The sequence below is a fragment of the Ambystoma mexicanum genome, chromosome 6p (genome assembly GCF_040938575.1).
Source record: "Ambystoma mexicanum isolate Mex_15411 chromosome 6p, UKY_AmexF1_1, whole genome shotgun sequence".
Lineage (NCBI taxonomy): Eukaryota > Metazoa > Chordata > Amphibia > Caudata > Ambystomatidae > Ambystoma > Ambystoma mexicanum.
This window is the reverse complement of record NC_090935.1, coordinates 1,179,906,871-1,179,934,325: the sequence shown is the minus strand read 5'-3', so window position 1 is coordinate 1,179,934,325 and position 27,455 is coordinate 1,179,906,871. Positions and strand designations below refer to the sequence as shown.

The window sequence follows — 27,455 nt, the reverse complement described above, 5'->3', positions numbered from 1 at the left end:
ACATTGGTTTCTAGTCAAGAAACAAATCAATTTCAAAGCTATTTGCATTGCGTATAGATCACTCCACAGTCAAGGAGACAAATTCCACTAAGCAAAAATCAACCGATACATACCCAGAAGAACATTTAGATCTAGCGCCAACCTCCAAAAAGAAACAGGACACTATGAGAAAACTAGATTTGGAGGAACTGTCTTCTACATTCTCATATCCAAACTATGGAACTTGGTTCTGAAGGATATCAGGATGACAGAAGACCACATAACATTCTTAAAATGGCTACAAATCTGGTTATTCAACTCAATGGGATACAATTCGGATCAACAACTACTATACAAAGATTCATCCTCATGAAGTGGCCACATTAACTAAAACCTGAACCCATACAATGCCCAACAACTAGTCCCAGAATGTGCAAGTCTATGCAAAGGTGAACACCCTACAAAGAGAATACAATAACTTACCTGCACAATATCCAGAGACCACACTAAATCCCACTAAACATTTCCTTTTTCTCTACCATCCTCCCCACCACACACTTACCACACGCACCCAGGTGACCACTGAAATACCCTGCTAAAACAACCAAACCACACACTACTCTCAAACCAACTCACAAATACAAAACGCCTTCAACCCACAACAACACAATCACTGTATGACACTCATCTATAAAAAACATCCACTGTAAAAAACAAAGCACACACAGAAAGCCCACAAGCACAGACGCCAGTTTATCTTGGTTCTACACACCAACAGATTAGTACAACATCTGTCTTATCCCCTCTCTTCCTGCCTAAACAATACACCTCACATTATCCTACAAAGCCACAATAGCAGCTTGAGACCATGGAAATGGCAAGGGTGTGCAGTATAAATCAGCTGAACATAACATGAAGACAGCATTGAGTAGGCTGCTGGTCACGTGACTAGGCCCTGCCACTCAGTCGGGCTGCCCACCTCCAGTTTTCACGCATTCCAAGCACCTTCTTAAGGACTGTAGGCCAGTTGAAGGCAGACAGCATTGAGTAAGCTGCTTGTCATGGACTAGGACCTGCCACTCAGTTGCCCCCCCACCAACAATTTAATCAGTCCTCCTTAGGCATCCTCATCGCTGGTATTCTCAGCAAAGGACGTGAAAAGACAAGGACCTCATCTGTCTTTACCTGTTCTGGCCCGCTATCCTGCATTTCACCTTCAATCTAATTGCTACTACCATGTGTCTCCTCCCTCCACAGTCCATCCCCACACTTACAAGGATTTGAATGGATATGTGCCCTGGGCAGCACCGGCAAGCAACCCTAGCAAATCTCATCAATTTTGTCCTTTCCTCCATGCAATACCCAGGGACCACATGCACATGCCCTCACATGTTGATCAATGCTCGCTCAGCAGACGCTCACGCTGCAGAGATCACTGAATTCATCTCATACAACAACCTTGATGCCCTGTTTATCAGTGAAACATGGTTTACCCCATCCTCCCCACATGTTTTCAATGTCCTCCTACCCCACGACTACTGAATCCAACATGCCCACCAGCCAAGAAGGGCAGGAGGTGCAGTGGCAATGATGAACAGGAGTGACTGGCCATGCTACATCACACCCTCTCCCAGAATAAGCTAATTTTAATCACTGGCCTTCCAGTTCGCACAAGGAATCCATCACCTTCCACCTCCTCTACAGACCACCTCACATGAGTGACTCTTTCATTGCAGACATCTCCAACTTACTCTCCTCTGTCAAATTAACACATTCAAATAATGTATTTCTCTGTGTTTTTAACATTTCAGAGTCACAGGATGACAAGCCCGCTCAAAGCACAGTTTTCATACTGACCTCTTCCGTGGACTTTAAGCTAATTGTGCTCTCTGCCGCACACAAGAAAGGTAACACCCTAGACTTAGTCTTCACACCATCCCGATGAATCACCTGTGCAGACCCTATCCTGCTTGACTGGTCAGACCACACCCCAATCCCATTATCAGTCACCCACTCGACTACGGCTCACAAAGTTCAGGCTAAATGCCCCGCGCTCAACGCCACTCATTCAAAACCATCCCTGTCAATGAGCTAGAAGCAAACTTTGGAGACTTCCTCACCACAGGGAATGCATCGGGGCTCCTGGAATTATTTAGCAACTCTGCTATGGAACTGTTGGACACTCACACCCCCTAAAATCAAGCCAGGCTAATACCAAATCATCCACCCCATGGTGCACCAGCAAGCTAGCCTCCAACAAATGCTCAATCAGAGCCCTAGAGAAATGGTGGCATCAAAACATTATACTCGGGAGACCACACCAATATCAAATCTCTGCATTCAAACCATAGTATTCTGATTACCATGGTCAAAGCTTCAACCATTGTGATAGTGTCTAACCATAGCAAAGCCTTCTTTGAAGTAGTACAGCATTGTACCAAACACTCACCTGCCCCCGAGGTATCAGCAACTCAGGAAAAATGTGACAGAATCAACACATTTTTAATTGAAACAATGGACAAAATCTAAGAGACCATCAAATCAACCTCTCAGAGCATTAGCATCCTGTGCACCCTGGCATGCACACTGCACCGCTGGACCGAGTCTCTCCTCCCTTTCCCCTGTATCTCCTAAAAATGATTGCCTCCCTCAAACCCACTTCTTACTCTGATAATATAATTCTGGTCTCCATCATTAAACAATTGATGGGCAGGGTTCCTCCGTCACAGAAGAATACTTCCCGGACACTGTAGACACTGGTCTCATATGACCTCTTTTGAAAAAATGAATCCTAGATCCAGACAACCTGGCCATCTACAGGCCCATTATGAACCTCCCCATTTGTTGGCAAATCTTGTAAAAAGTAGTTACTATACAACCACTAGCCAGAATCGAAAAACTGCACCTCCTAAATGACTATCTGTCAGGGCTTCCTCTTAAAGTGTAGCATTGAGATAGCCACCATCCAGGAGGTGGCTGATGCTCTCCAAATCATGGATAAGGGCCACTCATGCCCCCCGTCCTCCTTGACCTGCATTCAACACCATCAACCATCACATCCTTCTCTCCCTACTTGCTGACAGGATGGGATTTTCTGGCACTGTCCTGAATTGGTTTACCTCCTACCTCTCAGGCAGACACCAGGATGTCCAGTAGAACTCATTGCTTTCTAACCGACTCCAGGTCTCCTGCTGAGTCACTCAAGGGACCATCCTCTCACCAATAATTTTTAACCTTTACATGGAGCCTTTGGGCACTTTCCTCAAAGATCCCAATATAACCATCCACCAATATGCAAATGATACTCAGTTGTACATGAGAGTAAATGTCTCGCAGGACATTAATTTGTCTTTCTGATTACCTAGCCATCATCAATTCCGGGATGTCGACTGCCTTCCTCAAACTAAACCCATCCAAGACAGAATTCATCCTCATTAGTCCGCCACTAAAAAACTACTTTTTTAACAATGGCACAATGATATGTGCCTAGAAGGATTTGATCCACAACTCTCAGACTCAGCAACATCCTAAGGTTTCCAGGAACACATAGCCATAGCCAAGAAGGCCCAAATAGTTTGTCTCAGAATCTCTACCCTTTGCAAAGAATCAAACCCTTCAGCCCGCTGCAGTATTTCTGGACTGTACTGCAGGCCATTGCACATTGATGGGGGAAATGATCTCCTGACAGGGCTCCCGGCTGCTCATTCGGCTCCCCTAAAATCAGCCCACTACACTGCAGCATGTCTTATTATGGGAGCATGGAAATGTGACCAATTACCCCATCCTACATGAACTGCATTGGCTTCCACTCCTAGCCAGTATACTATTCAAGACTGCATCTATCATCTGTAAAGCAGCCACAAGTAGCACACAAACGTACCTGCTGGCTAAGCTCCACATATCTGGTGACACATGGTACTCGCACAGAAAAGTGACCAACCGCTTGAATCACAACTCATCCACAAAGAGAGGACCCAAAAACTATTCTTCTCTTGTCAAGCACCCACCCTTGAAACTGGAGCCCAGTGTCGGCTTGGAATGCCCCCACAATTCTCACATTTTTGCAAATCTCTCAAAACATGGCTATTTCAACAACACCTGACCAAGGACTAATTCCAATGGATGCACATAGTGACGCACATACCTAACAGTACTGAACTACTGTTAAAGATGCAAGTCCAAATGCCAGCTACCAGTGCTCTGCTGCACTTGAGCTAGGTCCATGCTTTAAACAATAAAATAAAAATAAATGAATAAACATACCCAGTGACTCATTTCCACAGATCACATGTGATAGCTGTGGCTAGTGGCATGTCAAGATACCATGTTCAGCGACTCAAATACATACAGCTCACCATGTTGAATATTCAAGGGGAAGCATGAATGTTTTTGAGAGAGATATGATTGAAGGTGGCATTTGGTTTCTGAGATTGCGAAAATGAGGACCAAGAAAGATATGCCCCACAGTTTGAAGACCACTGCACTACACACAGATTGCTTTTAAAAATTAGGAGCTCAAAGGGCCTCATTACGACCCAGGCGGTAAGTTACCGCCTGGGCCGTGACTTTACCACCATGGCGTAAACTACGTTTACGCCATGGTGGTTGGCGGACTTACCGCCCCATTCCGACCTAGGCGGGGCGGTAAGTCCCCAATCCCCATTTACCCTTCCCCATTCCCATTTTTGCCCCACCGTAATTTACGCCACCGTAAATTACGGTGGCGTAATTAACTCCATGGTCCCTTAGCGCCATGGATTTTAACACCTGCTAAAAGCAGGTGTTAAAAGCACCATGGCGCTAGGGGACCTCGTAATCAGGCGGTAAGGGTCGGCGCTGTTAACGCTGCCGTAAACCCCTTACCGCCTGAGTTGTAATGAGGCCCAAAGTATCGGTCTTTTTGGGTACAGCATGTGATTAATAATCTGCTCAGAACATCCTGATTCCAGTGAAATTTGTTTAATGGCCCATTGCACTAATCAGAATATATTAAGGAATAATTGGCAGTACTGTAGGGGTATACTGAAACCAGAGCCTCACCTCACCATGGCATATTACTGGTTGGCTCAGAGAGTTAATTTGATTCACTGCACCTGAACTCCTATGCAAAGTGATACCAGTGCTGTCTTTGAAGACATACTAGATTAGCATAGGCCCATTCAATCTGATAAAAATATGGTCCTTTGTTGGACTTTACTCTGTTTGTGCCAGATCGGATAGCTACAGCAGGTACAAGCAGTTGCACTCTATATTTTTCCATGAATCAAGTGACTGTGGGCCTCATTACATGTGTGGCGGTCCGGAAACAAGGGTGCCGATAACCTTACCGGCAGGGTCAAGCCCTAAAAAAAAGAAGTGGGTGGACTCATTAGCATAACCAACAGGAAGTGACATCACTGGAAGTGACATCGGTAGAATCGACATTCAACATCGACGGAAGTGACATTGGTTGTACTGTGTACTTGTTAAGGGCTATTACACACATCTGGCCACAGTAGACCATTTCCTGTGGTGCATCCAAGCTAGAGAAAAAATCAGCCGACACAGACTCTTTTGTTTCACCCAAACCAAAAAATGTCTTTATGCAGGAATTGGGACAATGGCATATATTACAGTTCAGCAGACAAAAACACTCAGCCAAGAGAAAATAATACCTATTGCTTTCTTTTTTCTTTTGTATTTTTATTGAACTTCTATTGCGCTTACGCGTCCAATCTGTACAGAGTAACCGGTGGTACAATTTACATGAAGAGATAAACAGAAAACCAAAGATCAACAAGAAGATATGTTTTTAAACAGGACTTGAAAAGAAGAAATAGAAGGAAGAGGAAGAGAAGTCCAGGTCTGGGGCAGGAAGAGCAAATTAACTAAATAGCCAACAGAAAAAGATTCAGAACAAAGAATAGAAGAATGATAAATGGAGCGAAGAGGAGCAAGATGAGATGCAGGGAGGCCAAAAAGTAGAGAAGAACAGTGTAACAGACCAGTAAACGCTGAAGAGGAGATGAGAAGCTTAGCACGAGGAAAGGTAATAAAGCATTAGCTTTTATCATAATAAATAGTTGGTAGCGACAGGAACGAGAACTAGAGGATATAAATAGGGAAAGACCGAAGAATCAAAAATAACATCAAGATTACAAGCTGAATTATTAACTGGTAACAGAGTTAATATTTTCCTGCAGTTGTCACATTTGGCATTACATCCTGTTTTATTGAACGTACACAAAATCAATGTTTAACAGTCTTCAAATGCACTAATTTCTCCTCATCAGGGATATGGGCATGTTAACAAATACTTCCATCAAAGAAACTCCCACACCTTTGCATACCTTTTGTTATACTGGGTTGCAGGATCTACATTGTGTGACTGGTTATCATCTGCATTGTGATGTGAAGACAGCCACCTGTTCACATATGTCAGAGGATCCCAAAGTGACAGAGGAGGGCCCATGAGGTTTATAAAAATTAAGGAGGAGAGCAGGCTAATGCTAAGAGTATTCCTTACAGGTGACAGGATCAAGTTTGTTGTACTGAACCCCCTTTCACAGTCACTAGATGTTACTGGCAGGGTGTTCACCATTTAACCAAAGTGTGTGATCTTGGGCAGATCATTCAATAACACTGTGTCTTATCTGCAGCTTTGTGATTCACTTCAGAGCTTATGTTAATATATCATGCATTTTTTTTTTAAAGCCCGACTATGGAATTGCCTCATAAATAACAATAGTGCAATGTAGGTATTTTGCACCACAAAGTTATTTGCCATTTGGCTTACTTATGGCAACTTATTCGAATGTCGCTTCCATGGTGCTTCCAAGACTGATGATGCTCCTTGCGATTTCCTTTCCTGTGAAGTAATTTCTGTTGCTGCAGTCCATATTCAAATTATGAGGTTGTATGTATTTTGCCCCAGAGCGTCTGGGCAGAGCTCTAACAGATGTGTTTCCTGCATCTGTAATGATTCTGCAGCTTTATTTGTGTTCTGTGTTAAAATGCCATCTACCACTAATCTTACCAAAAAGTAGAATGGGACAGGGGTGGGTGGTTTCTGGGCACGAATGAGACCATATGAAATTGCAATGCTGGATAATCCCCTGGTGCTCTGTGGCTTGGCACAGGGCAGATTAGATCACCAAATCTATCTTGTGCACAGCCACAGAGCACATTACATTACCGTCAGTTATATTTGCTTAAATTATACAAAGCGCTTTTTGTTGCGTTGCTTATCAATGACTGGAGCACTTTCTTTTATTTATTTTTTTTAAACATGCGCTCCAGTCACTGCTAAGCAACGCAACGAAAAGACAGATTATATCACCAAATCTGCCCTGTGCACAGCCACATAGCACACACATTATCGTTGGTATACAGGTTCTTCTTTGGGTTGCACTGAATTGATTTTACCCCCATGGCTCACATGATTTCATACAAACTGCTGTACGGCGGGGCTGAACACTCCCAGCCCTCTCCATATCCGTCAACCCCCGCCTCACCATCTCGTTGCACACCTCTCCTGACCCCCTCTCCACATACCTCCTCATGTTCCCCCCACTTCCGTCATATTGGTCCCTCGTCTCTCTGCCTCCACATCTCACCCTCCGATTATGTTCAGTGCATGCAGCTCTTGCATTCCAGGGAGAGGCTGGGCCTATTAGCTTCGAGTTTGAAGCATCAGGATACGGTCGCCAGTGCAGGCTGGGTTTAATTATAGAAGGACGCCCCACCTGACTCTTGGTCCCCTCGATGCAGGGGGCTGGGACCGTGGGACAAAAAAGTTAAAACACACACCAAACAAAACGTGAAGGAAAGTAAACTGAGGAAAGAGCTGTTCACTTACCTGGCAGTCACTCACAACGTCAGCAAGGAAGGCCAGGCCACACGGTAGCACACACACCGGTCCACTTTTCTCCTTTCTCGGCTAGGCCAAAACCGTCACCAACCAAGTTGTGACCCTGCCTCAGAGTCACAGCCACTGCCAATGGTCTGGTTGGAGAATCGCACTACATAAAAATGAAACTGGCTCCAGAGTCACTACGGCTCTGCATAAAAAGGAAAGTGGCTCCAGTCCGCCTCCACTACGGCTCTCATGAGCCACTGCACCCACCCACACTCAGTGGTTAACTTATTTAATTGGCTGATAAACAGCCAATGAAATTACAGTATTTCTGTGACGCAGATCCAGGCCTGGCCTGTCTGTCTTTAACACTGTGTTTGTTTGCCCGCCTATTTCATCAGCACTGTCTGATGCAGTGATGTAGACCCCAGCCTGCAAACTTGGTGACCGCAGTTCGAGTCCCGGCGACGGCAGTATTTAAAAAATGACATGTTTCAAACTTTTATTATTATGCACATGGCCAGGCCTCTAAAATACCCAGGGGGATGGCGTCCACCCTCTGAAAATAGTGGGTGGACACCATCCACCCGCGTGTACCCTCGACTTGAGCCCTGCTTACCGGCACTCTTATTTCCGGACCGCCACACTACTGGTCTGCCTGCCGGGGCCACAGCAGCCCTGGTAGGCAGATTCTTCACAGAAGCGCCAACACCGTTAGCAACTGTGCTGCCGCTTCCGTCTCCCCACTCCCATAGAGTCCTATCGGATTCTATGGAAATGTGGAGTTACAAAATCCGGCGCCGTGCTTCCCGTGCCACCGGGCCCTGTAATGAACCATTGGCACCGGGAAGTCAGGCACCGGATTCGTTGTTTACGGGGTTGGCGGCAACACCGTAATGAGGCCCCATGACTTTCTTAAGATGTGCTATCCTCAATCCATGTCTGAATATCTACCATTTAAGACCCCTCATATGTCAGTGGCGGGCTAGAATTGTGAATAGTTAACAAAGAAACAAGAAAGCTCACACAAGTGAAGTATTTTACAGAGGGAACAGTACTATTATGCTTAAACAAAATGAGGTGTTCTTACCCTGGCATCTTTGTCAGCAAGCTCCTCATTTACACGGACATCTTCATTGCGAACACCCTAAACGAGGTATACATCACATAAGAACATAGCAAATATACTGGTGTGAACATGTAGGGAAATATGACATCTCAAGCCCACCATTTCCAAGCTGGACCTTTGTTGAACTGGTTGAGTACATGCATTTAATAGAACGAGACAAATGTAATATTATATTTCACACTGATGCATGCATTGGATATCAGAACACATTAAAATGTGTTTCAATATGGACACATTCCACAATTGAGTTGGCTTATCCACTTATGAGTTAGAGGAACAACATATATATATCCGAGATAGTGGGACATCTCGTATTATGGACTCTGACCTTGGTTTGTCATGTTTGAAAAGGTAAATGACTAAAAACAATGTTATTCTGTAGTGCGACTGTTGTTGAAAATTGTCTTACATAATTGAGCTCAGTAGAAGAAGGCCATTTATGGGTTTTTTCTGAATCTGGTAAATGTTTTTGAAGAATTGACGACTTGTGATTTTTTGTCCCACAAATGGCAATGATCCCATAGAGGCGGTTGTGTGCTCGAAATAACTGACCACGTATGTAGACTGCCTCTAAGCTAAGCGCTAACACATGTTTGCAGTTAAGTGCATTGGACATCGTGGCAGTACTTCACTTCTCTATCCCACTACTATATTATGCACAGTTCCATTTAAAGTCTCTGGGTAAAGTATAGTATTTAATGCTTTAAAGTTTTCTATAGCAAGACACATGTTCTCAAGGATGGAGTGGCCTAGCATTGAAGAAGGATCACAGGATATGGACGTGTCAAGGGCTTTGATTATTCGGGAGCTCAAGGCATGAGCACTGAACACTTACAATCCATGGATGAACATGGTCACCTTGTTTGTGGGATTGTAATTATGCTGGAGTGGACCTGCAGCTGACTATGGTACATTATGAATGGGCCTTTGGAAGTCCCTTTGAGCAAAGTGATTGCCCGAACGTTTCATGTGATTAAGTGTCAAACGTGATACATATTTGGAGAGTCAATAAAAGGTATGACCTCCCTGGACACTTAAAGCATCAGCAGGTTAAAAAGTCACAACAGGTCTACCTGGAGCTAGGCCTTGAGGTGGCTCACATTGGTCTGTAACACTGAATGTCTGTCTACTACCTTTCAGGATGTGCCCTCTGTATCAGGCTTTCCCTCGCTTCATTGGGGATGTGCCCTCATGTAAATTAGAGTATCTGATTGAACGTGGACATTCCTTACATTATAAAATCATGTGCATTGGAAATCAGACTATGCTTGTGTGCCACATGCACTGTGCACCCCAATAATGCTGGCTAAAGGGAGATAGGAGAGCCCATGTATTCTCTGGGGCACCACCATGTAGGGCAAAGTTACAAACTGCACCCTTCCCTGGTGAGGCCTTGGCCCCCTTCTAAACGCCACCAGCATGTGCAGTGATCGAAGTGAGCGGAAACAGTCAGGAACGGTGTTCCCCTAGTTTTACTTTTTTTCTGTTTTTTCATTCCTCTACTTTTATGACCATATTCAACATTCTAAATAGAGGATGTGTTCATTCATGTCGCTGTGCCAGTGTAAAGTTGTAATAGGAGCCTTAGTTACTAGTGCAATGCCCGGGTGGAACACCTTGTCACATGTTGCACTAGGCTTCTGCCTACCCTCTCCCCTGCCGAGACCACAGTTCCACGACTTTTTCGGTACACTTCTACCACTGAGCATGGTTGACACTTGGCTGCCAATGTGGCAGAAATTGTGTGCTGCTCCTGAACACTGTGGCTGCTCTTGGGAGCGGCTTTTTCGTTCGGTAATTCAGTCACACGCCCCAGCCCATCCCTTGTACAAAATGTGTGCTTTGTGCCAAGTGTAGCCCGTCAATCATATTATCCGTTTCCACATCATTCAAAGCCTACAGTGAAGGTATGAAAGTAATGGTTTCGCATTCAACGAAACCCCAATAAATAGTGTGAACACTACTGTAAGCGTCTCTGAGATGAAGTCACAGATTTGAAACGTGGTTGACAATTCCAATTATTTCGTGTTGCCTTTGAAAGTAACTGTTAATGTTGTCGAACTAATTGTTGCTAATTTGTGAAAATATAACTCGTCTGACTGGTTCTTGTACAGATGACAAAGTCTAGTTGTATAGTTCCTGTGCAGAACCCAACATGACACCTGCAAGAAACACAGTCATCTGGGTTGCAGCAGGTAGATAACCGGGCTGTTATTTTATTGGGTTGCTTGAAAGCATCACTGATCCAAACTCTTAGCTCAGTGATATATTGAACTGGGGCTGTTATCTGTTATGATATGTTATTTATAACACGCTTAATACCTAGAGGTTTCTAAGAGTGGACACGGGGATCGAACCTGTGTAGCTCCGTGTCGTCTCGAGCACGTTGCCCCTGAACGTCCCAAGACATCTGTCACAAGCATGTCTGCGATTGGGCCTCTAACATTCGTGTCCATGTGCCTAGGCTTGAAATCTATCAACTTTTTTGATGACACACAGATAAACATACATATCTGTATCAGGTACTTTGGTAAACTAAGCAATCTTAGAAGGATTTTAATGTGCGTCCTTCTGGTTTGCCACACATCTTTGCAGCAGGCAATTAATAAAAGTGACTATCTTACAGGTATTGAATCCAAAGACATACTGATTACATTACAGTCTCTTCTGGTGGGGAAATAGCCAAATGGGTGCCAATGGGAAAACACACGCAAACACGCACGCACTGAAGCGTGCGCGAGAAGCCTAACCCACTGACCAATTTACTATGATTTCGAGCATGGGATAAGCAAGTCACACACCGATGTCTACACCAGTCACACAACCTGATTGACCACTCATATAAGACAACGTGCAAGCAGTGTATATGTGTCATTCTTCCCGAGACCCACCGACATTTGAGAGAAAAAGCCAGTCTAGAAATAGAGACTTTTCTGGCGAGCCTGGCATTTCACTAGTATGCTGATGCTCTGGAAAAGTCAGCAGAATAGCTGACGTCATTTAATTAACCCCAGCAGAATGAAAGAATGCGTCACTCACTCCTCAGAAGCAGCACATTATGCAACAGCCCTATCAACCTTTTAAAGTAACTTGCCTATCATGAAATCACGCCAGCTGCACAATTGACTGGCTCTTTCCCAGTTCTATACAACTTCCACAGAATTGTTCATATGTAGAGGCTGGACTTCAAAACCAATCTGGCAGTGAAGGCAACCTGTTTGGTCTTTTCTGGAGGTACTGCCATGCAATGGAAGGGCCTGATCCATCTTTGGGCCCCTTACATAGACTACTTGGCCCCTCAACTCTAAACCAACAAATCGCATAAGCGGAAAGACGCCTAAACTGACCCAGGGAGCAACTGCATCTCTCTTGTTTTAAGGGTATCCTGTGAACTCAGTAATGTTAACAGGAATGGATGCAATTGACTGGAATCAGTCTCCAGTTGATTAAAGTTCTGAGATGGGGTTTGAGGGCAGCAAACATGTCAGGTGTTCAGGATATCCCTTACACATGATTATTCTTAATGCATGAACATGTTTGTCATGAATATTAACGCAGACATCCATAACGCATAGGCCTGAAGGTCTGGTGTTAAACTCCCGTTCTTGCTTCTTGCTTATAGCAAATGTCTCAAACGTTAGCAGAGATATTCTTGCACACAGGTCAGATGCAATACGACGAATTGAAAAGAGATGTATTATCATCATTAGTGCAAATCCAAGGTTCTTCAAACCAGGCCTCTTTCATAGGCCACAAACAGGAAATGATGGAATAGTCCCTTCTTTACTAGAGGGCATGTGCTTCTGGTGGCCCAAACTATTGCCATGTCCAAATTGAAATCACTAGTCAACAGCAATGACATCATACTTTTTTTTTCTCAGCTCAGTGTTTCTAATGTGATCACCCTCAGTAGGCTTAAAGGGTGAGTCTTACCTGTCCAATGTTGAAATGGTAAGCATCAAGAAATCCAAATATATCTCCAAGGGAAAGAATGTGCTTTGCCTGCCTTCTTATCTAACCCTTGAATGTTTTCTCGGCCACTCACCACTAGTTGTTTACTTTCCCTCCCCCTTACTTCCTTTGGGTTTGATACTTTCCTTTTCCTACACAATCGTCTCAGTATGGACGTAAATTCTCCTCAGTATGTCGCAGTGTGTATATATTGTTTCGTTTAATGTACCAATTTCTTATCATATCTTGAGCGCTACTGCCAAGATTCCATTTGAATTATATTAATGTATTCTCAGTTGTGTCGTCTTCCATGTAGTCAAATCTAATCCTGTCTCAGCACTATTTTTTATACAATCTCTTGTTTCTCGCTAATGGCGTCCCTATAATCCCTCCCGAAATTCTCGGAGTCTGTGTAGGTTGGGTGATGGCCTGTTTTTGGAGATTATTTTATTTATTTGCATGTACGAAGCGCTCATACAGCCCAGGGGCATCGAGGCGCTGTTACAGGAATATGTCTTAGTTACATCACAAAGGTGGGCGGTCGATTACCTTAGCCCGCATACATGTATTATATACAGTATTTATAATATTTAGGTGATTGGCTTGGTTACAATGGCCCTTCATTTGTTAGATAAGCGAGAATGTTTCTCGCGTTACAGAGTGCGGGCTTGGTTACATGCTCAAGCCCATGTCTGAGGCCGCAGGGTTACATTTGAGCTGCAGTCATACAGAGTCCAGTTTTAGGCAAACAGTCTGGTTGTGATGGCCTTGCGGAAGGCGAGGTGAGAGGCTTCATTGTGTGATACATTGGATAGAGCGAGCAATACAAGAGAGAAGGAGATAGTCATTTTAATGAAATGGATATCCTTTCCTTTATTGTGAACTCTAGCTCAAAGTATAAATATGCACTCCAACATAGCTGCTTATCTTAATCCACAGTATTAAACTTTTCCCATCATAATCCTTCACGGTTGCCCTACTGTGAGCTATATGTCTCCGCTTTTGGAATATCTGCCCTGCCATATTCGCTGATCTTTGAGTGCCAGGAACATTATTACAGAACTGTGCTGAGAACACTGCTCTGCTGGGCAGTGAACTCAATGATATTGGACTGATGTATCAGCCCTGGGGCTAAGACACATATTCAATGGAACGACGCATGTATTGTTATTGACATCCCTTTCAGTTTCTGAATACTATGTAGCCTGGGACAACGACATCTTCCAAAACATGTAGCAGGGACATAGTCAAGCACAAAGCACTCCTCTGCCATCATCTGATTGTTTGGTGACTACATCTGAGCTACAGCTGAAATAGTGACACCTGGTTATGGGTTCATGTGGCCACCAGTGGAAATGCAAGCAGCAACACGGGTGGTAGAGTCCAGGTAACTGGATTTAACAGTTCTGGAGTATTCACTCCTACTGTGGTGAAACGTTTTCCCTCCGGCGAATATTGACACATACCACTGGTGGCATGCATTCTCCTTTTCTACAATGAGGTCCCTGATTATAAAGAGCTGTTCATCTTTGCTCAGTATATGCTATTGAGTAAATAACTTCTGATTCTTGATGTCGAACTACTCCTTCTGCCTCTTGCGCCCTGATGCCTGCGGGCTTCCGGTGCACTATAAATAAAATGCTTTTGGGCATCTTTATTCTAAGCCTTTTTGGTTGAAAATTACCTTGACATTTAATGCATACTGTTTTATTTCAATGTTTGTGAAGAAAATATTCTCAGAAGGTCTAAGAACATTAAAAAACAGGAATTAAACAAAATAAATAAGACTGCACTGTACCTTGCAAAGAGCAAGTAAGATGTTTCGGAAATCCCCGGAAGTCTCAGATGCAATATCCTTCGACAGGTCTGTCTTATATTCTGCAACATAAAGAGAGAGACCAAGGGTTCATGCCACAAACAACCAATAGAAAGGTGACCTAAGCTTACTAAACTATTCAGTAGTCTGGTGAGGTGGTTCTTTTTTTTAACCTGTTTTGACCCATGGGGTGATTATGATGTATGACCCCTCTTTCAAACACATATTAACATTTGAAGCACAACAGAACAAATCAGGTCTGTAATCATAAGACGTCCAACAAAGTATAAAAGTTCATCTTTGGTTGTGGCACATATGGTGGAGGTGTAACTCTCACAAAGCTGCAGGGATGACAGAGAAAGGGCATGGCGTTGAGATATTTGGATGGCATGACAACAGACAAGGCTACTGGCTTGCATTAAACGTGTCACAAATTGTATTTTTTTATCCCGCCACTCATAATGCTTCCTTCTGCAGCACTTTCAGCGTAAGGATTAGTAAACGAAAGCAAATTGCTGAGTGCTGTAATCCATGGAGTCTGCCTTGCAGTCATCGGCCTCATTACAAGGTGGGCGGTGCAGGTTTAATGTGGCAGCATTACCATACACCACCACATTACTGCACCGCCCAACTATGAGTTGGGTGGAAAGTTGGAGGATTCCCCTCCAGCTATGAGATTGAGTTACATTTACCAACTTTGTGCTCGATTTTGGTGGAATTACTGCCAGCGGAATGACTGCCATGGTAATTCTGCCTGAATGCCCAATGAAGTCCCATGGACTCCAAATAAATGGGTTCTAACACAGCCACCACCACCTATAATGCAGCAGTAACACAGCTGGACCAATTGGTGGTAACGGTAATTACATTTGGTGGTACGTCAGCAAATTTACCACTGAGATAACATGAAACGTATAATGAGGCTGTCCTTATTCTTTATACCGTTTCCTTATCCGTTTTCCACTTCCTCCCCTCCCTTTCTCATCCATCTCCCTCTTCCCTCTTTCTTTTTATCATCCTAAACATTATTCAATGTCTTCTTTCTTCTCCTATTTCCTTTTCCTTATTCTACTCTCTCTTCCTTATTCTCATCCCTCGTTCTCTTCATTGACTAATTTCCTTTTCCTCATCCTAGTTCTTCCTTCAAAATGTAGTGCCTCTTCCTCATCCACATCTCTTTCTCTTACAATTACATCCCCATAGCCCCTCCTTTTTGCCTTAGTCCTTCATCCTAGTCTCATTTCCTCATCTTTGTCTTTCTTTCCTGTACCAGTCCCTCATCCTAGACTGTGTCGCTTTTCCTAGTTCTGCATTCTTTTTCCTTTCCTTTTTCTCTTCTTTATCCTAGTCCCTCCTGATCACCTCAGTCTCACTTCCTTTGCTTGTACTGTTTCCTCATCATTTTTCCTTTTCCTCATTCTGGTCCCTCTCCCCCGCTTAATCATATTATCGCTTCCTCCTCCTCATCCTAGTCCATATTCTTCTTCTGGTACTACATCCTCTTCCAAGCCCCTTTTCTTCATCCTACTCCCTAGTCCATGCCCAGCTTCCTGTTCCTTGTCATAGTTACCATTCCTCTAAACATTGCTTTTCCACCGTCTCCTCTTTCTTGACTTCCTAATTCCCCTTTATCCTCATAGTCTCTCATAAGTCTTGCTCCTCCTAGTGTCTCTTTCTCTATCTCTTCTTAGAAGGTTGCCCTAATCCATCCTTCTTGCCATCAGCCTGGTTATTTCTTCTCTTGCTCTCCCTCTTTCTAGCTCTATTTCCTCTTCAACATTCCTGTAATTTACATCTTTTTCTCAGTCCCTCATGCTAGTCCCCGTCCTCTGCCGGGATGATTTTACAGGCACAGAATTTCAACACTAAAGTAAAGCACAAGGTGCTGGAATAATGCCTTATTTTAAGTATAGTGTTTTTTTCTCAACTCCATACACATAATGCGTAACATGTGATGCACATACTGACATTTATCTAGACAATCTGGTATTCTCTACAGATAATGCAGAGACTAAAGAAAACCTTTATTTGAGAACATGTATTCAATTTGCAAGTGCTAAACATGAAAAAATATACAGCAAACTATTGTTTTTTTTATTCTGCAAATGATATGAAAAAAGCCACCATGGACATTCAGAAAAAAACTGAATTGCGATATCAGTGAAAGAACCATTTAAAAACATGTGACAAATAAGAAAACTAACTATTGTGTAATTCTGTGTGCCACTATGCTACGTGTCGTATTCTCTTCAAAGTTTGTATCACAGATAGCCTGCTGCCTCAATAGACGCTGCACAATGTTGTTCTTCTGTGAATCTCAGGGAAATTTAAGTTCACACAACATTTGAAAACAGTTGCTCTTCGAGGCTCAAGGTTGTCATGAGTTATCTATCCGTCAAAAACCAGAGCTCCAATAGGTTATCAGAGAAAATCTTTACGCCGGGTTGCACCAACAGAGTCACAAGTGCAAAACCTGGAAAATACTTAACAAATAGGAGTAAATAAAATGTGTCTACAATCTTCAAGTATTGTACATTTCCAGATGGCCAGGAGAATGGAGGTCCCACATAACAGTACATCAAAGGAACTGGATTTCACCTAGATTTCAACATGTAACTTTGCCATTAAGTGTATCTGTGTATGATTGGTTGATGACTTCAGTCCTGAGACCCACTCAGCTTTTTGAGTGAATCATTAAAACTGAAACGAAAACTCTGTGGGTAGAATTGACAAGAAATTAAACTCAGTCACTCAGTGTAAACACATTTCTTTCTGTATCTTTGTAACAAATCATTCTACTGAACAATTGAAAATAGTTTTGGAATTCGGGCAGTGCGTCCCACAATATGAGGCCAAACATGACATATTAATATGTATCGCTTAGTAATTAAATTATGTCATTTTTAATATTGTTCTATTTTTAAACACTACATGAGCACGTAACCTCTCTAAAAGTATGGAATCACTCTGTGACTTTTTTGAAAAATATCAGCGGAATGGATTTGGGAAAACAGTAGCATCTTCAGTGTAAACTGTATTTTTCTTTTTGACAATATGCAAAGGTAGTGGAGAATTCACTTGGAATGGGATAATAGCATCTTCTGCGCTACACACAGTGGGCCTGATTCATAGAAGGTTTCACTATGGGATTGTGCCATTATAAAACACTTCCATGAATCAGGCCCAGTGTCTCTTAACCAAAGAGAAATAAATGAAACCCTGTGTTTTTAGAGGTGCAGTCAGAGACTGAGGCTATGAACCAGCATAAAAGGCTATATAGCTTTACAGACGTTACATACATTTAAAAATAGATATATTAAGAAAACCCACACCATTCTAGTGGTGTGAAAGGGAGCTTCACTGGGCCAATTCCATTCCACAGAAATGGATGGCAGATAAAATGATCAGTCAAATTTTCCTGATGACATTGTGCAGAATGTAGAGGACAATGGGCCTCATTACGACTCAGGCGGTAAGGGTTTTACGGCGGCGTAAACAGCGCCGACCCTTACCGCCTGAGTACGAGGTCCCTTAGCGCCATGGAGGTTTTAACACCTGCGGTGTTAAAATCCATGGCGCTAAGGGACCATGGAGTTAATTACGCCACCGTAATTTACGGTGGCGTAATTAACGCCTTCCCCACTCCCATTATGCCCTATGGGGCAAAATGGGAATGGGGAAGGGTAAATGGGAAAATGGGGATTTACCGCCCCGCCAAGGTTGGAATGGGGCGGTAAATCCGCCAACCACCATGGCGTAAACGTAGTTTACGCCATGGTGGTAAAGTCACGGCCCAGGCGGTAACTTACCGCCTGGGTCGTAATGAGGCCCAATGTATTAAATAGAATCATTCTGTAGAGTAAATTTAGGGGGAGAGTTATGATATCTTTAGATACATTCTTGTTCATATTTGTGCAATAAAAACCGGCATGTGCTTAAAGGAATCTACCTACGTTTGCATTGAGCATACATGAATAAACTAGAAACCAACATTACCTGATTTGGAAAGCCACACTGTGAGCTACTCCCCCCCATTCCCAACTGTGAGTCTGGAGGTGAGTGCATTCCCTGCAAACCTGATGACTACATCTACCACCAGTGGCGTAACACAAGCTCTGGGGGCCCCCCTGCAAGCCATGCTGAGGGGGCCCCCCCAACTCGGCAACAAATCACAAGTCGCGCCACACTCTGGGCCGCCCTAGATTACCACGCTTGCGCAATACGCACAAACGTGTTGCTGAAGGGGTATGCCACACACTGCACTAGGAGAAAGATAGAAATATGTGTTTTAATGCAATATACAGCACACTTTGAGAAAAAATGACTAAAAAGCCACAGTGTTTTCTATTGTTGTGTAGGGTAACAGCAATCCAAAACATGCAAGTCACCAACAGCGCACATGAACATTAATGCTTTGCTATTAAAAATGCCATGCCACAATGAAAACATGTCCACTGGCTGCACAATGTAGACCAGTGTAGACACATAATAACATTACAGTAACATTAAGACATACCTAGACTGGTTGCACCAAAATGCCAGTCGAAGCAATAAGACTCATCAAGAAGAGAGCAGACATTCAAGCCTGCGTCTCTACGGCCTCTAACAACACAGCCAAACTCTTTTAAATCTGCAAGGAACTGGCCAATCCTGTTGTGGTTTCTACCTTTCCTGTTCCCTCAACAGGACCTCTGTACGGCTTTGGCCTCTCGCTTCTCTGCTAAAACTCATGACATCCTGTCCACTATCTCCTCTTCCTCTCCCTCTCCCTTTCTCGGCCCCCTTTGTCCATCTCTCCCTCTCCTCCTCCTTTCTCCTCTTTCTCTCTAACACCGGACAAGGTTTCTAGACAAGTCCATCTATGGAAGTGTCATCGAAACAGGTGCTCGCCTGCTCCTCCAGAGCCATCAAAGACCACATTGACACGATCCAGCCTTGGCCGATTTCTGTAATCATTCTTTTGCCACTGGAACTTTCCCCTCATTCTTTTGCCACTGGAACTTTTCCCCTCTCCCAAATTCTTGGAAAAGCTGGCCAACTGCCAGCTTACACTCGACACTGAATCTGTTGGTTGTCTCCATGACCATCAGTCTGGCTTAAGAGCTGCCAGAGGCACGGAAACTGCTCTACTGAACACCTGTGAAGATCTGATCTCTAACCTTGATTCCAGCATTCCTTCTGTCCTCATCATCCTAGAACTGTCCTCTTCTTTCAACACGGTCAACGCCACCCTGAGCCTGGGCATCCTGGATCGGGCCCTGGAGTGGCTGACCTCCTTTCTCTTGGACCGCCCCTCCCAGGTCCAACTTTGTCCCTTTCACTCCGCCACCTCTCTCTACATGTGGCGTTCTCCAGGGCTCTATCCTCTCACCCTGGTTTTTCAACCTCTACTTGGCCCCTTTGACCCACCTGATCTCTACCTTCTCATCTAACTTAGTGTTATGCGGATGACACTCAGCTTTCCTTCAGGCTCCCCTCGGCCTACTCTCCTCTCTTGCTCTTTCTTGGTGTCATCTTCAACTCCACTCTTTCTTTCTCTCCTCACATCTCGGATGTCACCAAGAAAACCCACTACCAGCAGCACCTCCTCAAAGGGACTCTTCCATTTCTCACTTTCCCCTAGAAGCTCACTGTCTCCAGAGCGCTGGTTCTCTCTAGGCTGGACTACTGCAACAGCCACTTTCTCAATCTGCCTTCCTCTACTCCCCACCCTCTGCAACTAATCCAGAACAGGACTGCGAGACTTAATCTTGGCCTCAAGCCCAGGGACTGTATCTCTCCAGCCATGAAATCTCTCCACTGGCTCTCGGTGGCTGCAAGGATCAAGTTCAAAACCCCTTTCATTCTCCACAAGGCTTTCTGGGGCTGGTATCTGCACTACATCCAACGCTATCTTCCAAAATACCTTCCTCTCGAGCCCTAAGGGTTAGATACTTCTCCAGGCAGAGAGTAGGGGGGTAGATCCTTCTCCTCGGCAGGCGCCTCCCTCCGAAAAGGCCCCCTTGACCCTCCCAAACTTGAGCCGGACCACCTGAAGTTCCGTCAGCAGCTCAAAACGTTCCTGTTCTCCTCTGCTTTCTCTCTCTCCCTCCCCTGCTGACCTACCTGTCCGCGGTACCAACTGGTTGCTTGGCTACCCTCTGTCTCACTGAGTCCAGGCTCTTTCTTGATCAGTCACCCTTGCACTGCCTCCAGGCCTGCCACGCAGTTAGGGGCTGTAACTGTAACCCTACAGTACCTTGTTCTCCTTGCACTACCCAGAGCCGCGCTGCCCTGGCGGCACTTACTCAGGGTATTGCTGCCCTGTTTTCCCCTCCCCTCTCCCTTGCACTTCCCCCCTCCCTTCCCCCTTGCACTTCTCGTTCTCTCACTTGCACGATCTGAATGACACAAAGCTTAGTAAGATCATTTGTTTTGTCCTCCATCAGTTTTCCTTCTCTTATCTTGTACCTAACGAAACAATTGTGTACAGGTGTGTTATATATGACTTATCATATCATAACATATAATTTTATCACAGATGCCCAGAAAAATATACAGTGCCGCAGTAAGATACGGCTAGACTGGCAGAACCCAAATGCCAGTCTAGCCAGGTAATTACACTTAGCAGGACTGCTTTATCCAAAATACCCAGTTAAAAAAAGCCATGCCAAACTGAGGAATGACTAGACTGGCAGCACCAAAATGCCTCTCTAGCCCCTAATACCACATATCATGCCTGCTTAGCATGGACCATTATGATTTATTGCATAGAGCCTCATACACAAGTACTGCCTCATACACAAGTACTAGGATGAGAAAGAATAGGGCTAGGTGTAAAGAAGATTACCAATAATTAATCAAGGCATTAAACACAAGTAGTGGTGCAACACCATTGATCTGACTGGGCTTCAGCACCCCCCGCCCCTCCCCACTGAAATTGTGGGCTATGTTGACTTGACCTGGCTGACCTTCAGAGCAGTTGCCGGACAGAAAACGACAAAGATGTTAAACGGCACCTGGGTTTTGCCATTAACAAGGGCCCGGCCCAGAAATTACTAATGTACATCATTTCACTGTTAGTACCTGCATTCAAATGCCAAATTTTTTAAGCAATTGAAATTGTGATTTGGGTTTAGTACTTGCATGCCAGGGAGTGATTGAAAGGGTAGAGCGGAAACAGGAGACCAGTCATTCTCACAGCAGCCCATAGGTGGGTGCTTTCAGACCTAAAGGAGAGAGTTAACTGCTTTTAACATTGAAGCGGCACTAGAATAGTCTCATTAAAATGCGTAAAGAAGTTAGATGCCCCCACACAAATAAGTTTGCTCCTCCCCACCATACGTGAAGTTAGCACCTCTCCCAGAATTTTAAAGTTAGCCCCCCTGAAATGTAGGTTTTGTTGAACCCCTGAACACAAGCACATACACCATTCACCACATATACACACGCACACCCAGCCATCCATATATTTAAGTGTGCACCCTTTCACCATACAGGCACAGGCAGGCAGCCACCCGTACATTTAAGTGTACGGGGGGCCCTGTTACGCCAGTGGCTACCAGAAGTCCTTGTAGTATAATCAACACTGATTGACAATATCTGCACTGGCTGTGAGCTGCAAGTAAAGACTGCCTCCCTGATGATTTGATGAGCACTGAAACCCATAGAAGAACACCAGTGGCTGGGAAGGTGAATTATGCAGGGAAACAGAGTGTGCCCATTCTTTTGGGTACTGTTAATATTCATGGATCTCTGGAGGGTGGAAGCTTCAGAGTCCAATAGGCTGCTCCGCCAGGGTGACACATGAAGTGCTTTGGAGTGCCACACTGCAGGCTTTTCCCCTCCTCCCACACTGTGGGTCTGGGTGTGAGTGTGTTCCCTGCAAACCTGATGACTACAGCTACGCAAAGTCCTTGCATCAGAATCAACATTGATTGTCAACACCTGCACTGGCTATGAGCTGCCTCCCTGAGGATGTGGTGGGCACTGAAACTGGTATGAGAACACCAATGTCTGAGTAGGTGAATTATGCAGGGAACCAGAGTGCACTCCTTCCTTCCTATTCTGCTAAATTATAGGGTGACAATAGCCACCCTATATTTAAGGTGAGCCGGACTCCCATTGGAACCCCTCGAAATTCTATTGTTAATCATCTTTTATTGGATTTATTTATTAGAATAACAAATATGAACAACATTTCGAAAGTGATTAAAAACCCACGCCCCCCCAACATGCAAAGTTTTGTAAAGATTGGTTAAAGTGTCAAACATTATTTTTTCAAAAGTGCGCCCCACTTGCCATTCATTTTCCCATCAATTTTTGCCAAAGCGCCCGGCCCAACCTGCTCATGTCCAAAACTACTTGGGCATGTAGCGTTGACTCGCGATTCATGTGTGGTTTGGGGTTTATTCCGTTCAGTAGTTTTTAAAAAATCTGATAAAATCACCAAGTGAAATGTGGGCGACATCTGAAAAATCTGCATCACAGAGATTGCATGTTTTTTGGAGGGAATGGGAGAGGGCAGGGGTGGTGAGGAGGCCATCTGGGGAGTGGTGACAGCTGGCACTTGTGAGGGGGGCACTAGGTGAGGAACGGGGGCAGAAAACCTTTTTTTCAGCCATTTTGCCAATATTCACGACTACAAAGGACTACGAATAGCCGAGGGTATGTGTAGTTCGGTACCCTCGGTTACAGTTTATTTTTAAAGTTATTTTTAAAGCTATAGTGATGTCAGGGGGTGAAAATGACTCAATTTCCATCCAGTTCTCCCATCCATGCAGTAACTAGGACAGACCTTGATTAGCATTAAAATGGGGAAGGGGCCAGCCGCCTCATGACATGTTCCATGATAAACGAGTCAAAGTTACAAGACCACTTAAAGTAACAGCCCGGCCCTTTCCTTGCTTTGAAGCTAAGCAGGGTCATTCTCAGTTACTGCATGGATGGGCGACCAAATGGGCATTTGAATTATTATTATTTTGTATACCGCACTACTGTCAGTCCTTGAAAGATTTGCACTCAGAAACCATTTTTTGCCTTTTGCTGAATTGCATTCTGTTATTTGTAGTCTTGCAGTCAATAATACAAATAACAAAAATATATATTATTACAGCAACAGTGGGTTTTCCATCGCTGCAGTAACTGGTACAAACCCTGCTTAGCCTTAAAGTGAGGAAAGGGTCAGCCCCCAAAGGCCATGTTGTCTAATATATGAGCCTGTTTTACAAGAACACTTAGAGAACCAAGGCTTCAGGGGGCTTGATCCTTCCTCACTTTGAAACTCAGAAGGGTCTGTCCCGGTTACTGCCTGGGTGGCAGACAGTCCACAGTCCTGAATGCCGTGTGTTTATATAGTTTTAAATATCTCAAAACACACGACTTTCACAATATTTCTTTTTATACATGCACACTATTGCTTTTTGCACAATGTAATGTTGCTAGCAGATAAACAAATGCACTTGTCACCATATACGTCCACAGCCCAACTGCATATTTTAAATACAGGAGCCAAATGATGGGCACTTTTTATATATGCCTAACATAGTTCTATAAGGATGTATATACTTGAGTGACACTATGGTATGTGTACTTTTCCAGTTAGCTTTATAAAGCAGAGTATTGTTGAAAGCCAGACATGGGGATAAAAAAGGGGAAATGATGAGAGGGGAAGTCTGTCATGAGTATTTACCCACAATGTGGCAAGAGAGTTTGAAATCCTGGACACTGGTGCACTTATTTTCCCCTGATTGTGGCTGTAAAGGACACATGTGGGTGGGCAGCGTAACTTTCTTTCAGAGTGTGGATGAAATCACTTTGTTTTTTTTTTTTTAGGTTGGTAAGCTTGCTCAAGTATTTGGATACTATGATATTACTCACGTGTTCATGTTCCCAGTGCAGACGCTTACCCACAAGACAACAAGCACTTGTTTCATAATTGGATTTTGTTTTCCATGGAATATTTAACTACAGATTGCTAGGTTTAAAAGGTGAGCACCTTTTATACTTTGCCAGCATATTTATTGGAAGATTTCCTCTCTCAGGTTATATTTTTGGTGTTCGTTACTTTTTTTAAATCCAATGCTATTTTGTCTGCCACACTTTCTTGTAAGGAGAAGGTCAATTGAACACTGCATTTGTGTTTTTCAGTTTAAAATATATGGTAACTTTCTAAGTGTATATTTTGATTTTTGCTATGGGGGCAAAAGTACCTTGGCATATGTTTTGCAGCTGATCATTTTTTACCCTTTTCTGTGCTGCTTAAATGCGGTTAGTTGGGGTTGTGCGATGTATCACAACAGTCATTAAAAGACCAGCCATAAAACAAGCGTCCTGTAGCACGCTGCTTAACCAAAGTGTGTGATCCTCTGCAAATAATGTAATCTCACTGCACATTGACAAAAAACATTGTGAGCTCTCAAAGCCTACAATATTTTATACATAATAAAAATAATAGATATTGTTACAGCTATATTGACATTGAGGGGGAACAAAATTACTGGTGACTCGCGTCTCCCATCTATGCAGCAACCAGAACTGACCCTGATTAGTTTCAAAGCAAGGAAAATGCCTGCCCCCTCAGGCCATGATGCCTAATAAGTATGTCAAAGTTCTAAGACCAATAAGAGCAACATGGCGTGAGTGGGCCGGCCCCTTACTCACTCTTAAGCTAGGCAGTACTGTGCGTAAGTTCATGGGTGGAAGCTTTTGATTTTTGCTATGAGTGCAGAAAGTACCTGGGCATGTGTTATTCGTGCAGCCTAGCCACATTACATATCTTGTATATATTGTTATATGCCACAAGTCCCTTGTTGTTTAGAAGATGATCATTCAGATTTCCTTTTTACTTTGCAACAAAAAAACAAGAACAGGCTGGGCATCTTCCGAATTACATGCACACACACACACACACACACACTGACACTGAAAACTCACACTCGACGTGTGACAATGCTCACATACACACATTGGTGCACAAGCATGTACGCACACTAACACTCACCATCACAGAGCAAATTCACACTGCACGCATAATCCGTCACACACACCTTCAGACCATGTACACACACACCCTCACATCACACATTCCCCTTAGACTTCGCATATATTAGAAAAGAGGAATACACTGTCTCTGGGCAACATTATAAAACAGAAAAAATGAAATTAAAAAGAATCACATTTATACTGAACACTGCCATTGGAGAATCCTGAGGTGCATCACTTAACCTTTGTGCTACAATTATGTTATTGTTTGGATTCTCACAAGTTTCATACCTAGCCTTTTATCATTGAACATATTAAATTATAGGCTAAGTATGAAATGCATACACTGTGAAACAGCAAACCTTTGTTGCCTAGTGGTTAAATGCTGGGCCTTGAAATCTGGCAGACCAGGGTACAAGGCTTTATGGATTTTTTTAAATGTAACTATTTTAATTTAATTAAAAGAAAAGCAATGCAATTGGGAGGTGGTGACATGTGTTGCAGTGCAGTTCTGTGATACTATTTTTAGACATAGCTGCAATGTCAGCACGTCAAAACAACCCTCTCACCAAAATAACGGTGCCGAAATGGCTTTTACACTGAAATGGGTGCTTCAGTGGAATAGCCATGCCAAATCAGTGCATTGCAAAATGAGGGTCCCAAAAAGGGTTGTGCCGCTTAGAGCACGCTGCTTAAACAAAGTGTGTGTTCCATGGCAAACAATTTAGTCTCACTGCACATTGCCTAAAAACATTGTGAGTTGTCAAAGCCTGCAATCCGAAGGCCACGTCTAGTGGTGTGGTAGCATTTTAAAATGGACAGTGGGCATGTGCAAAGGACGTGACCATTGACCATGGCCGAAGACCATGCTAGTGATATGGAAGCTTTCTAAAAATCTATGGAATAACAGAAACCCTTGAAATTCAAGGAAGAAAATGTTAGTTGCAGAGAAGTTAAGGTGAGAAATACATTGTAACAAAACATTTCAAATTCAACGGAAAAACATTAGTTGATGGGACGTTAAGGTGAGAACTTAACACAGCAAAACCCCTGAAATTCCTGTAAAGCCACCTTAACTTTGTGCCCCATGTGTGCAACCTATGACCACAATGATGACATTGCAGATCACATCACTGATGACATCACTAATTACATGTTGTACGAGAACACTGATGACATTACAAATCACATCACGGTGACAACACTAATTACATTGAATATAACTGATTACATCAATGATGGAATTAGGCATAACATCATTTATAAATTAGATCATGACAAGTTTGATTACCTTAATAAGAATTTAGGCCATGGACTTGGCCATGACAAAGGCTGGGGTCACTGGCCAGTAGCAAAGGCATCAGAGCCCGAGGTCAGAAAGAAGACATAAAGAAAAGTAGGGCACAGCGTGAAGCCTTTTGGATTGACCGATTGGACTCATTAACCCCCAACGGGATGAACGAGGAATGGGACCTCAATTGTTTTATGTAAACAGTCCTGGACACTGCAACTTTATCGTGAGCAAGGAGAAAACAAAGTTCCATTGAGTTACCTCAAGTGAAATTGCTTCCTGTGTAATTGTATAGTTGTATGTTTAGAAAGAGTTCCCTAATGTTACAGTTTAAATTGGAGCAAGGATTAAACAATATGTACATTTTCTGATGCATATGATTGTCTGTTCCCAACCAATGGCAACAGGAAATACATGTTTTTAAATATTCCAAGTTCACTTTAACTAAGATGTAACAATTTCTAGTTCACTTTAATTTAGATGCTACCATTTT

General features: G+C 43.5%; 1 protein-coding gene across 2 annotated transcripts in view; it reads right to left on the bottom strand.

Annotated features, from left to right (window-relative positions):
- LOC138510294 (annexin A1-like) overlaps positions 1-27,455 on the bottom strand; it is a 211,170-nt gene that overhangs the window by 55,499 nt on the left and 128,216 nt on the right. For both annotated transcript variants that reach the window (XM_069625825.1, XM_069625826.1), the window contains exons 7-8: positions 14,692-14,771; positions 8,904-8,960 (exon numbers count right to left, since the gene is read on the bottom strand). In XM_069625825.1, the coding sequence (XP_069481926.1) occupies positions 8,904-8,960; positions 14,692-14,771 (137 nt within the window). The remainder of the gene's footprint in view (positions 1-8,903; positions 8,961-14,691; positions 14,772-27,455) is intronic.